This window comes from Otolemur garnettii, unplaced genomic scaffold (genome assembly GCF_000181295.1).
Source record: "Otolemur garnettii isolate 467f Iridium unplaced genomic scaffold, OtoGar3 scaffold00026, whole genome shotgun sequence".
In the NCBI taxonomy this organism is placed as follows: domain Eukaryota; kingdom Metazoa; phylum Chordata; class Mammalia; order Primates; family Galagidae; genus Otolemur; species Otolemur garnettii.
The window spans coordinates 2,255,584-2,270,359 of NW_003852421.1; the positions used below are offsets into that span (position 1 = coordinate 2,255,584).

General features: G+C 40.5%; 1 protein-coding gene and 1 non-coding gene across 2 annotated transcripts in view; one reads left to right on the forward strand and one right to left on the reverse strand.

Moving 5' to 3' along the window:
* Window positions 1-14,776, reverse strand: part of LYRM4 (LYR motif containing 4) — a 159,774-nt gene that overhangs the window by 96,382 nt on the left and 48,616 nt on the right. Inside the window, exon 2 of the mRNA XM_003788285.3 lies at window positions 12,507-12,627. Within this exon, the coding sequence (XP_003788333.1) occupies window positions 12,507-12,627 (121 nt within the window). The remainder of the gene's footprint in view (window positions 1-12,506; window positions 12,628-14,776) is intronic.
* LOC111724827 lies at window positions 10,007-10,110 on the forward strand. Its single transcript, XR_002773044.1, has one exon. It is a non-coding gene; the product is annotated as a small nucleolar RNA U13 (small nucleolar RNA).

Genomic DNA, 14,776 nt, shown 5'->3' on the forward strand with positions numbered 1-14,776 from the left:
TGGGAACGCCTCCACTGGGATTTACTTTAGCACCTGAGTTTTTAAAAGCAGTATGGGAAAAGCAATCTGATGCATGGATGAAGCTGCAACTGTCTGTCATTTACTGAACACTTACCACGTGCCAGTGCTGTGCTGCCGCTTCCCAAACACCCCAATGAAGTGCAGACAATTATGCCTATTTTACAGAACAGGAAAATGAGTCCCAGGGAATGTAATTTGCCTGAATTCATAAAGCTGGGGAGTGACAACCTGGACCTGAAACTGCTCCTCCATGACTCCCTGGTTCTATGCCCTTCATGCCTCTCAGATAAGCCCTGGCCCATCCTCTTGGAATTCACCTCATCAGATCACATTTTCTTTCCAGCTTATTCTGAGTGTGTGTGCGTGTAGGGAGTACTCTAATTTCCAGAAGACGTTCATAGCTTCCTGCCTGGAAAGGGTGACGACAACTTCCTCAACCAAAGGTGGCTTTGTAGTTTGGCTAGTTAAGGGCAATGCTACTCACTGGTCAGCAGTTGCCCAGTCTTCAGAGGGCTTTAGTACACATTATCTCACTTTGTATACACAAAAATACTAAGTGGTACATAGGGCAGGCGTTTTTACACCACACATCCGCATCAGAAAACTTATGGTCAGAAAGGCTGAGTCCCCTGCTGACACAGCAAGATAGAGCCTGGACTACAATCAGAGCTTCTGTGTCTCAGCTGAACACTATCTTTCCTGTGCTTTCCTAGTAAGCTAGCTTGCCTCCATCAAGGATTAATGGAGTGCTTACTACCATCTACAAGGCACCAGGATTACCACGGTGGATAAGAAAACAACCTTGTCTTTCTGGAAGCTCGCAGGCTAAGGGCAAGGCTTATTAAAACACCACTTCAAAATAAGGGACGGGCTGAACATACTCATGAAACAGACAGGACCAAGCCATTTCCCTAACGGTTCTCTGAACTGCCTAGTTAAGAAAAAAGTGTGGTCAGTGTCTTGTGAAAAAAAAAGAAAAATGAGCTGAGTTTCAGAAAGTATTTCCAGTGAGAAAAATACTTTAACATTATGAAAATCACAGACAGCTACACAGACAGCTGTGAACTTTAAATGATAGTTGAGTTATTTAAAAAAAATAAAAAGCATAACACCACTAAGTTTGGCTCTCTAAGATAGAATTTGGCTCAAATCAAGAGGAAAATTTATTTTTTCTGTTCCCGGCAGTCTCCTGTTCCCCACCCCACCACTTCTCAGAACCTGGTGAGTCCCAGGGAAGAAAATCTCATTAGTAAATGAGGCATCTACAGCCTATCGCCTGTAGGAGAGGGCAGCTTCTGTGTCCCACTTCAAAGCCCCCCTGAAGTCGCCAAGATTCATGTAACATTCCTGCCATTTCTGGGTGTCAAAAAGCTTTTGCAAAGTGTAGCCAAAGTCTTTTCTCAAATAGGCCCTGCTGTTGAGGATGTCTGTGAAGAACTCACATTACATAACTCAGAATTACGTCACCCAGATACTCCCCCGTGCTCACCAAAACACACTAGCTATGAGATCCTGGTAGTCAAGTTTCCTTTTTAAACACAATTCAGTCAATAGACAGGGCCACTAACACAGCTCACCCTCGGTCAAAATCCAGCATTCATGGGGATGTTTCTTAACAATCATTTGTTTAATTTGTTAACAAACTTAACAAATTTTTAAGAGACTTAACAATCATTTATTTTCAGAATCAGAAAATGTCAGGCATGAAGGGGACCTTAGAGGTAGATCTATGCCACAACCCTCTCTTTACCCACAGGAAGCAGCTAGCATATGAGGGCTGGCTGCCAGCCACTGGGAGGTGAGAGCACAACCAGGTGTCCTGGCTGACTGGGTCAAGCGATCAGTGAGTATTTAACAGGCTCCTGTGGCATATCTATCAAAAGAAGCCCCTAGTCCAACCTCAACAGGGAAGTTAAACTTAGGTTGTTAAATACAGCTAGTTCATAAAATGATTCGTATATGATAAGAGATCTTGGAAACCAATGTGCTCAATTCCTTCCTCTTTACAGATTGAGGCCTACACAGCTGGGGATCTTCTAGTGATGCTGTAGACTTTGAAAGGGGATCCTATGACTTCTGCATTGGTGCTATTTTCCTTGATTGAGGAGATGTGATGGGTGGGGAGTAGAAAAGTGCTTCAGGTTGTATGTAGTAGAACTGTGTGGGGAAAAGGAAAATATTTAAAATACTGATTTTAGTTCTATTCTAGCATGATTTGATAAAACTAAGATTGCTATAGTAACACATCTTAGAGAATTTTTTATAAACTTTTGAGTATTCATAACAGACCAATGCAGGAAATGACAGCCTTAATTATGATATTAGGAAAATGTAAACTTTCTGACACATCACTTGGCTCTGTTATTTCAAAAACACATTAGGCCCAGCATGGCAGCTCATACCTATAATCCAAGCATTTTGGGAGGCCAAGGCAGAAGGATCACTTGAAGCCAAGAGTTCAAGACCAGTCTGGGTAACAAAGCAAGACCCTGTCTCTACAAAAGAGTTTTAAAAAATTAGCTGGACATGGTGGTGCATGCCTATAGTCTCGGCTTCTTGGGAGGCTGAGGCAGGAGGATCACTTGAGCGGAGGAGTTTGAAGTTGCAACGAGCTACGATTGTGCCATTTCACTCTAGCCTGGGCGAGACCCCATCTCTATAAAAACAAAACTAACAAAAAATACATATCAAGTACAAAACTAACATTAACTTAAGAATTGTATTCTTTTCCCTTTAGTAGAAAAACTGAATGATGACACAGTTTTCAGAGAGATTAAATATCATGACCAAAAATACAAAGTATTAAATGAGTATTACTAGGAATTAAATTTAAGTGTTATTTTGCTGAAAACCTCTTCTCTTCACTTATCCACCACTCCTATTATGTTTTGGGGCTGGGGGTGGGGGGGAGAGAAGAAACAACCCAAACAGAGAACAAGTTTGACAACTTTGCTTTATCCTGTTGGAATTTACCTCATCGATCACATTTTCTTTCCAGATTATTCTGAGTATGTGCACGCAGGGAATGTTCTAATTTCCAGAGGACATTCACAGCTTCCTGTCTGGAAAGGGTGATGGCAGCTTTCTTAACCAAAGGAGGACTGTTGGTTAGTAGTTTTGCTGTCTTCAGAGGGCTCTAATGTACGTTATCTCACTTTGTATACACAAAAATACTAAGTGGTGCCCAGGGTAGGAGGAAGCAGGATAGATAATAGATGTATAATCAGGAGATCTCCTCCCAACACCACCAGTGAAACTAGCCTTCATATATACAAAGATGAAGTCCATTGAATCTGAAAAGAAAATTCAACAGCAGATATCAAGTGCTCGCTCAGAAAATGAGTATAAGTCCTCATACACACAGCAGGTATAAGGGGGTCATTACCTCCCTACAACCTCAGAGGATGCAGTACAGGAACACGAATTTATACAAACAAGGGGGAGGCCCTGTGATTGCCCTCCTTAAAAGATGTGCCATTGCTCCTTTGCCATCTTGTGAGAAGATCTTCTGCATAAGCATGACTGGAGTCAACTCTGATTACTTGAAAGGACAAGCCAAGCAGCGAGGCATCAAAAAGTTTCCACTTAAGGGCACTTCAGTGATAGCTTGTCAGGAAAAGCACAATTGGAGCTGCAACCTTCAGATCTGTGGGGAAATTCTCAGCAAACGCTTCTTAAATAAGGTGCCTGAACTTTAACATTTTCAGAGTGTGGTTTTTATACGTTTTTTCTTTTGAAGGCAGACAGAGTGAAGAGAGAGTTTTTTGAGAAATGATAAAGGATCATTTCTATAGGGATCAAACTATTCATAAGCCTACAGAAGGTAAGCCATTACTTTCTAATAAGGGATCTAAATGAACAATTAGAAAAAGGAAACACGTATCTTGCTGCCTTCTTCCCTCTTCAACACCTCGTGTGCCTTGTCAAGATAAGGCCCCCCGCAGGCAATATGACCCCTCTTCTGAGAACATGCTAATAAGTGAGAATGTACGTTGGGGCCACCATTCTCCTAACTTTGTATCTCGGAAGAATGGCTCCAGTATGTCAGGTCTAAATTTCCTCACCTAAAAAATGAGGATAATAGTATCTTTTTCACAAGGCTGCTGTTAGGAGAATCTGAGACAAGGCATTTAATGTGCACAGTAGAGTGGCTGGAGCATAGACAGGGTTTGAGGCAGCAACACCGACAATAAGCAAACATCATACCACCACCTCCGCTGCCACTACCAACACCATGATCACATAATCATCATCAATAAAATCATCTCCTTACAAATGTGGCAAATTGGGCAAATAAGCAATGTGCCCAAGATCATGCGGTGACTTACCATCTAAGCTGAGATTAGAATTTCTACTTCTTGCCTATGAGACCAGTGTGCTTTCTGAGCCAAAGTGCATACTATCTGCTGCCACTTTAGGTACTTCAGCTTCAAATATAGTTCTTCAAGGAATTCCATAGTGAATGGCTACAGTGAGTAAGTGGGAGAAGAATGGAAGCCATAATAAAAATTCCCAAATGAACTCCTGTAAGAGTTTCCTATAAACAGCCCCCTTCTTTGGGGGCTGCACATGCAAATGTACTACAGAACTTTGGTTGTATATGTAAGATGTAAGATAGCATTCTTTTAGAAAGAATTTTGATTTATGTACACCAACCCTGAAGGAATCAAGCAAAGTCAACTGGCAGTCTTCAACCAAATGAGTAGCATTCCTTCTATAGGAATGCAAACTGTGGGAATGGTATTGGCCCAGACTTGAGGGTTTACCGGAATTTCCAGAAGAGCAGGGAGGGAGGAAATTAGTTTAAATTTTTGTATGAAGAGATCTTTTTGTAGCTGCAGAGACTGAAAAAATGAATGTCATACACAGGCCAAGCTATAAAACTAAACAACCCTCTCATTGCCCTACTTTCTTAAATTTTGATGGGTGGCTGGGGAATGTTCCATTCATACTGAAAAATTTCTTATTTCCAAAGATACACAGTTCACTTAGGGGGCAATTCTGGTCACTGTATATAAATTCATGTTGTTTTCCTGAGCATTTTCATTGAAGTCCAAGATAGTACTTAAATCTCTTTTGTCTCTGACTGCTTTATTACTACTTTTTAAATATGTAGATTGATCCTTTGATCTCATCTTAATTGATCTATATAGGAATAGGGCAAAGTGCTGCCGGGATGTGCTTTTAAACTCTATTTCTATTCTATTAAATAAGAAAATAGATGGGACCTACAACTGAGAAGAGCGGTAGGTCTCCACAGAGTCAAAATGAGAAAGAACTTCTACGGGGTCTGATGGACTTCATGATTCCATAACAATTCTATCTCCAAAGACTTTATAAAGTCAATTCATAATTACAATATATGGCATAGAGTGGGCACTTAATAAATATGTAGGGAGAGATAATGTGAGCTTGGATTTGCAAAATATATAGTGCACTTGATTTAACTAGCAGATTATGTTCAATACAACTCAGAAGCCAACCAGGGAATAGGGAGTCATGATACCAAGAAGAAACTAGTATGAACATTCAGGTGGGTTTTGGGGAAAGAGTTTTAATATTTTTCTTGCTCATCAGTCATCATATTATTACTACTATTTCAAGTTTTTTAGAAGAAAATAATCTGATCAGATACATGCTCTAGGACTGGTTAACATTCTTCTACTGGGAAGGAAGAAGGCTAACAGCAGAAGTGCCAGCAATGTGAATGAAATAATTCCATTTTCTGAGTTTCCTGGTAGCAAAGAAAACTGGTCTACCAGGGAACTGGTAGACCAAGAGATGAGTTTAAAATTTATGATGATATAAATACATAGTTGGAATAAAAGTTTGCTCATCTATAGCCTAAGCTCTATAGAGTTGAGTTCTTGGTGAAAAATGATCAAGGAAAACTAGGCATAGAGTAATTTACTGTAAAAATGTATCATCAGTTTTTGCAAATAGAGAAGGGGGCAGATATTTACGTGACTACTGCGCAATGGTTTTTTAGAACTGAAAGAAATCGCCTTAGAAATCATAGTATAATCTTTCAGTTTTACAGATGAGGTAACTGAAGGTTCACAGACACAAATTCACTAGTTTAAGTTTCAAATGACTTAAGCTTCCTACCTTCAAATACCAATGTCTAAAACACTTAATTTTGTTTTTCCCAGTTAAACACAATCAATGACTAGCTGTAAATCATTTGGGAAGAAAGGCAATTTTTTTGTTGTTGTTGTGGAAAAGAAAGACAAAACATAAAATTTATTATCTTAACCATTTTTAAGTATATAGTTCAGATATATTCAAATTGCTGTGAAACAGATCTCCAAGGACGTTTTCATCTTCCCAAGCTGAAATTCTGTACCCAATAAACAATTTTCCTTTCCCTGTTCTCTCTAGTTCCTGGTACTTATCAGTCTACTTTTTGTTACTCATGAACTTGACTACTGTAGATACTTTGTGTAAGGAGGATCACATGATATTTGTCCTTTGTGTGTGGCTTATTTCTCTCAGCAGGATGTACTCAAGGTTCATCTGTGTTGTAGCATGTAACAGAATTTCCTTCCTTTTTTAAGGCTGGACAACATTATATTGTTTGTATATATCGCATTTTACCTATTTACCTTTGATAGACCCTTGATTACTTCTACCTTTTGGCTATTGTAAATAGTATATAAGTCTTGTCCTTTATTGGATAAATAAAAGACTTTCCTTTATTCCATCAAAACAAAAGCCAAAGAAATTTTTGAAATTCTTCTAAACTATGAAAATGGTATTTAAGTTAAAGGTATTATGTGTTGGGTAATAGAAAACACAGGGTACTTTTCTCATAAGGGGACTAAAACAAACCTACCTTTTCAGAGGCTGTTCTAAAAGGATGAGAATTGTGGGGAAGGTAACAGTTTTATTCAAGTTTTAACCATCTGGAGCATTGAACAGATACCGTAGTGACCGACAGTGAGAGAAGGTGGTCACTGTTCACCAGCTTCTCATTTCACAACAGTACTTTCAAAGAGTTATTGGTAGACATTTCTCTTGAATGGTCATTTAAAGACTGAACCATAAACTAGCAAACAGAAGTGAAAAACCAGAATGGTTTCAGAGGCTCTTACCTACCAAAATGCCAGGTACCCATGTTTGCTGTTCTATGTGAATCTAGAAGAACTGAAAAGCCACTCACTCTAATGAATGCTGACTATAACACATAGCTGTAAGTGCACCTTAACTTTGTACAGATTCTCACTGGATCTCAAGACAGACTTGCTACACATTGAGGCCTTAGCTGAATATCCCTGAAATCACAATCCTAATTCACATGTTCAAGGGACTCTCATTAGAGATCCAGATCTGGAGGGTCCTCCAGGGCTGCATTCCCATTCCTCGTTCCCCAGAGTCCCTTCTATTTCTTCCTTTTTCACAGGCATGCAGCTATTAAGCTAGGTCTTCAAAGATCACAACTCTATTTCAAAATGCTTGGAAAATATTGTCACAAGATCTGTGTGTCAACTACACAGGGAGGGAAGGCTCGCAGGTGATGGTGACACTGAAGGTCTTTGAAAGACATTCAGAGCAGCCAGGTGCTAGTGCGCAGGATAGACACAAAAGAGGGTACACTGTGCCTTACGATAGGAGTCAGGACTATCTTTAGAATGACAAAGTGGAACATAGAAAAAAGACAAAAGCAAAATCGGGCTGACTTTCTTGCTTACCTTTCTGATGTGAAATAGATAAGAAGCCCTGTTTATTGTCTGACATAGAAATCCTCTAGTACAGTGGTTCTCAATCTTCCTACTGCCGCGACCCTTTAATACAGTTCCTCATATCGTGGTGACCCCCAACCATAAAATTATTTTCGTTGCTACTTCATAACTGTAATTTTGCTACTATTATGAAATGTAATGTAAATATCTGATATGCAGGATGGTCTTAGGCAACCCCTGTGAAAGGGTCATTCAACCCCCAAAGGGGTAGCAACCCACAGGTTGAGAACTGCTGCTCTAGTACTTGTTTGCTGTGCAGATTGTCTGAGAGCTGTTTGCCGAACTCTACACATAGCCCAGTTTTGTCTACCTTTTCTGGCTCCAGCTGATGGGGGCACAAAACTCCTCTCTGATCTTTCTGATTCCAGCTGGGAAGCAATAGGAAAGCTAGGCTTAGGAGGCACTAGTTTGGAACTTGCTTACCACAGACGGAATGGAGCCATCAGAGCTACCAGGGTCAAACCATCTTAGTAGCATCATCTTATACCACAATAAAGGCAGTTTACTGAATGTCTCTGCTAGTTCCAGGACATTACATGAGGTATACAGATTCATGACTGATAGACTTGATTGTGATTTTCAGGGGAGAGAATGCCTGACAATGTTAAAGAAAGAACAAATGTGTGTTTGGCTTTTACTGAATGGGCAAAAGGAGGCTGACTTGCTCATCACAAAGAAACTACCTGCCTCTTCTTGAGAGGAGTGACCCTTAGGAGCTTAGAGGACCCTTAAGGCTAATAAGAAATGCTGATGCTATCTAGCGGCATTCACAATGAAGACAAAACATCTTACATGTTAAGGATATCAAGGAAGACTGACTGACCTCTGAGGAGAGGCTGAGCTAGGTTGATATGGTCCCTAAATATCTTGGGAGTAAAATGAGAGAATGACTTGGGAATATCTTTATCCTTCAGTTTCTACTATCCTTGAACTTCATAGTTTGCTCTAAGGAATTAGAAGACCTGAGCTCATATTGGGCCACATGGCCTTGGACGGGCACCCAGCTTTTCTGCACCTTGGTTTCTCTATGCAGAAAACCTGGATACTGAAGTCCTAAAGAAAGATGGTGACTTTACCTCCTTCATGTTTACATGGATGGAGCTGGAAAATGTTCTTCTTAGCAAGGTATCTCAAGAATGGAAGAAAAAGTATCCAATGTACACAGCCCTATAATGAAACTAATTTATAGCTTTCATAGGAAAGCTATAACCTAATTATAGCCTTAGAATATGGGGAGGGGGGAGGAGAGGGGAGGGAGGTGGATGGGTGGAGGGAGGGTGATTGGTGGGGTCACCTCTATGTTTTATCTTACAAGGGTACAAGTGAATTTTACTAAAAGCAGAGTATGAATATCTTGACACAATAACTAAGAAAATGACATGAAGGCTCGGCACCTGTGGCTCAAGTGGCTAAGGCGCCAGCCACATACACCTAAGGTGGCGGGTTCAAATCCAGCCCGGGTCCGCCAAACAACAATAATGGCTGCAACCAAAAAATAGCCGGGTGTTGTGGCGGGTGCCTGTGGTCCCAGCTACTTGGGAGGCTGAGGCAGGAGACTTGCTTGAGCCCAGGAGTTGGAGGTTGCTGTGAGCAGTGAAGCCACGGCACTCTACCCAGGGGGACAGCTTGAGACTCTGTTTAAAAAAAAAAAAGAAAAAGAAAGAAAAAAGAAAAAAGAAAATGACATGAAGGCTACATTAACCAGTTTGATGAGAGTATTGCAAATTGTATATGAAAACACCACACTGTACGCCGTGATTGCATTAATATACACAGGTATGATTTAATTAAAAAAAAAAGAAAAAAGAAAACCTGGACACTTTGGTTCAGTGCCTTATTTTAAAATGTGCAAAATCTTTTAAGCCTTATGAGAGCATCCTTAGCACCTGAGCTGACGTGACTGACAGTGAAACTCTGAAGAGCTACTAGAAAGCAGGGAAGGAGGGTAGTTTGAGATTAGAGAATCTCAGTGCAAGTGCTGCCTCAGGGTGTGTGTTTAGTGGCTGGAAAAGTAGCCCTGGGCTTCCTTACCTGTGGAAACATGAAGCTGAGATCCATGAGGCGGCAGCTGGGTCCAAATGCTCAGGTGGAAGAGAGACTTGACATGATGGCATCATAGCTCATGAGAATAATGTCAAGATGCCCCTCAGATTTCTATTTTCCTTTCATAGTTCACTTAGGTGGTACAGACCCTCCCTCTCCCCCACTGAGGTGTATGATCTGATCAACAAATACTTATTATGATTCTTCTGTAGTTCATAAGTGTGACAACTGGGTTTTCATGAGCATGCATGAGGTGTACCTCCCACAAGTCTCGTTATGACACTGGCACATTACCTGTCTGACGTGAACCCAAATACTTATTAGAAGTAAACTCCATGTGGAGCTCCTCTAGATCCTGTGAACAATAACAACAGCAAGTATCTGCATAATGCCTGTTACAGTGGCAGCACTCTCTCGCTCTTCTCAGGCTGGTATTGAACTCCTGGCCTGAAGTAGCCCTCTTGCTTGGCCTCCCCGAGGGCTAGTATCATGGGCTTGAGCCACAGTGCCCAGTCTGATTCTTTCTTTTGAAGATCACTGTGGCAGTGGTATGTGGAGAACAAACCATGGGGTGAGGGTTGGGGGTTGGAGGGACTTAACGAGGCAAGTTCAAAAGCTACTACATCAGCCAGTGCAAGGCACAGTGTGGAAGAACACAGGCCCTGCACGCCATTTTAGGCCTGAGGTCCATGGTCTCCACCAGCTTGTAGTGAGGTGGCTCAGGGGTCTACCACACCTTACATTCTGACCAGGGTAAATGCTGCATGTGGATTTAAGAAGAGTCTTAATGTGAAAGAGAACTGAGCAGAAACCTCCCAGATGCTGATGTATGACCAAATAGCTTTCCAACAGATTGAGAACACCTTCATTTGTCAGGTCCTCTCTGAGGAGGTGACATGCTGTTCTTTGAGAGTAGCATGGAAGCCCTGGCCTTCAAAGAAGATAGCCTGCATTCCTCCAACAACACTGCAGTGGCCAGACTGTCCTGGGGAGGGCACCCTTGCCCCACACACTGTCCAATGCTCCAAAGATTATCGCATCACTCTGGAGTGTGTACACACAAGGATACAGGATGAGGGCCAGTCCAGTCTTTTCTGTTGTTGAAAGGGGAGTTTTAGCATTTCAAAGTGCAAAGTGGTGCAGACAATTAGACGTTACAGAAGAAATGGTGGCAGGGATGATTTACAGGTCCCTTTTGTAAGTAAGCAGTGTATACTCTGAATAACTTTACATTGAAGACAAAACCTGCCTCTTCTGGAGATGCATGCCAACTTATACACAAAGAAAGTGGCAGAACTGAATCTTTCTAAGGTTATGCAAAATAAGGGCTTAGGCTGCTTGTTTTTCTAAGTTCCACTGCTAAAGGATTCCATAAAATTCAACCACTGGTGACTGGAAAATGCCATTGTTCTAGAGTTTTCAAAATGTCAAGTCAGACACGCGCCACTCTCAAAGTGTGTGCAAATGTGCATATCAGTTTCTTTTGCTGGCTTTCCTATTACCTTTTCATGCCTTTAGTTAAAGATCATTTCGTAGGCTCATCCCAATGTGGAAAAAACTATTCTATTGCTAAACTAGCTGTAGAACTCAAGGATGGTTGTTAGAATATTAACTGGTATTCTAAAAAGAACTATCCCATTATATTGACAACATAATAGGACTTCTAATCTTGACAGAAAATGAAACTTACACGTGAACACTGAACACTGTGTCCTTCTTGAATTCTGTTAAGAGTTAGGCATGAAGGATCCAGGAAAGACTGTAGTCTGATGCCATGTCAAACAGGCTGGCATCTCCTGGAGACACTAAAGAAGCCCTTTCCAAACCCTATAGCAGAACTTATAAAAACAGCATGTGGTTTTCCCCTTCATACTTTATAAATGGGTTTCTTACAATTAAGAGAGAAAAATGAATGGTGTGACTATTGCTGAATCAAAGAAAAATAGCAAAAAGCGTGATTCTTTAGAGAGCAAGAAAGCCAATTGATAGAAGGCTGCTTTAGCCTTTGATGCTTTAATTATTCTTGTGAAACACAGACACATCTGACCACCCAGGAGGCTATGCTGCTGCGTACACTCCACCCACCTCATGAGAAAGAGACAAGCAAGCACAAATCAAGGTGATCCCTGGCACTTCAACAAAATGAAAACAGAAACACCTTCTAGGTCCTTTACGGGGTCAGCACCCAAGCATCTGTGCTTTCGACCATCTGCACCTGCAGAGCACCGCCCATGTGGCAACATAATTCACGTTCATCCCCCATGATGGCGTCTTCAAGGAAAAGGCAACATTCTATTTATCTTGAATTATGATTAAAAATACTAGGAAGAGGAAGATTATATTTATACTTCAAAGTATGTCCAGGCACACATGTGCAATACATCTTACAAAGGCTTAGATTAAAAAAAGTTATACTGAAGTGTCTCATACTTAAGGCATCAACGTTTACTGAACTATGAGAACTTGGCTTCCCAGGTGCACTCCCTGCAAATTTTGGAAAGCTGATAGTTTCCTTTATGTTTTCCCTCAATTTGAGAATAGGAGACTTCATCTTTCTATGTCTGTATTAGTAAAAGGAACAGAGTTTCATGATCCTGCTCTGTAAATCACAAACACCAAAAGCAGTAATGTCTAATCAAGGGGAATATGTCAAAGCTTAAACCTCTTAATGAAAAACAGTCCATCATCGAACCATCTTACCTGTCGACGAATTATTTCAAGGTCTCTTTTGGCTTTATTCACTAGGGTCTGAATTTCTACAGGATCCTTCACATTTTTATTTTCTCTGAAGGCATCTCTTATCCTCCTGACAGCATATGTTCTAAATGAATTCAGAGGAAAAAAAAGTAAAGGTGTCAGCATGTCTGAGGCTATGCTTTTAAATGAATTTAAAAGCTTTTCCTCTAGAATTTACTGGGTAATCTTCCCTTATGGATAATCTACTTTGATCTTTTCTCACGGGACAGCTGACCCATTACCATTCTGGGATGATTAAGCAAACAGATTTAGGAAAATAAATCTACCCTTAACAAGTCACAAACAAATTGCAAACCATCACTGAAATGGTCCTTAGATAACTGGTTCTTTAGTGTTATTCACGTTTGGCTTCCCTCCATTAACATGGGTAATTGAACCTTTAGTGTACAGAGACAAATCAAGAAATTTGGAGGTTAAATGATGCATAACAGATGCATGTACCAGGATATGCCCGACTCAGGTCAGCTTTCCAATCCCTGCACCATCTTTGGACTCTCTCTGTACCATAAAATGTAAGGCTGTAGTCCACATCAGGACCCTACCATTGTTGAAACTGAGTTTATGCAAAAATGCTTTTCTCCATCTGGAAAGCACATACATCTGTACACATCTACCACTACCCACCCCAACCAGATAAAGATCATTTGCAGCGCAGGATAGCAGTTCTAGAGCAAGGCTTTTGAATCAGAGAGTCTTAGGTTTGTATCCTTGCTTTAGTTTCTACCATTTGTGTGAACTTCAGCAAGCTTCTTAACATAAGGCCATGTTTCCTCATCTGTCAGAAAGGCATAATATCACTCAGTGCTGCTGAGAAAATTAGGCTTTATAATGTGTCTGGAATTTTGGCCCAAAGCCTGGCACATAGAAAGACTCTACAAATGAAAACTATTCTTCTTGTTATCATTCTTATTATACCTTAATGCAATTAGTAATTCCCTCTTCCCAGGTCATGGCCTTATCTTTGTCCCATACCCATAGGGTCATACCACAGTGTGTATCAGAGGGTAGAGCGGTCAGGATAATTACCCACAACAGACAAGTCAAGCATCCTTTACCAGACAAATCCCCACACTCAGCCCTCGTCTTAACTCAGACACCCGCCCCACTCAATCCAGATTGGAAGGCAAGAGACCAAGGAGAAGCAGCTTGAGTCAGACACATCAGATGTCATTTTGTCCAGTCTTTTCAGCAATCCCTGATGGCTGCTTTTAACTTTAAATGCCAATTAAAGAATCCATGTTATACTACTAGTAACATTTAACAATGGAAGCTGGGAAACAGAAGCATAGGAATGAGAGAAGGGGAAATCAATTTCTTTGGGAATTTGGGAGGTGGGTGTTGGGAAATGCATATAAATTACTGGGAAGTCTTATTTTAGAGAGGACAAATTTTGTTTTAGACAAACTTTTCTAAAATAAAAAAATTTTACATTAAAAATTCAAATGTCAGGATTATTTGCATTTAAAAGCAAGAGTGACACTAAATTTAATAGCATTAAGAACTATAAAGGAGAAAAGAAGAGTTTAGGAACTCATACTTAAGACACTGCTGAGACTTTGATCTTAACCCTCTGTGAACCAGCTGGAGTGTTTGCAGAGGGGTTTCTGAGCGTTCAGTAGCAATCTTAAAGGGCTACGGTGATTGGAAATGAAATCCATGTAGTAGCAGCCTTTAGGTAACTGGAGCTAATTCACTTATAAATGGATATGGGAGGATTTTACTAATAAAATGAATCAGACAAAGATTCTCCTTGGGTGCAGCCGCTAATCTAACAAGATTTTAGATAGCAGCTAGGTGAATTAACAGCAATATCTGGTGTGCTTTCTTGCACAGCATAGAATGGTTATTTATATAACGGTGTCACTGTCCTTTCTTGCATCTACGCATTCCTCCAAAACAGTTTCTTTTCTGGCAGTCATGGCAAGCAGAGAGGGGACAAAATAACTTAATTCTTTATATTTTGTTCCATATGCAAAATTGGTTTTATAACATAAATTCATCTCAGAGAATCATGTGTTGTTTTAATTCTTCATTCAGGGTGCTGCATGGGCCTTTTAGGGCAAAGGGGGGGAGCAATAGTAGTAATCATTACTGAACTCAGTTTCTACTATTTTCTAGCCCAGAATAGCTAGGAAGAAAAAAAAAAACATTGCTTGGACTATAATATACATCACTGCTTGCATTTAGGAAAACCATTTATCCTTGAACATGTT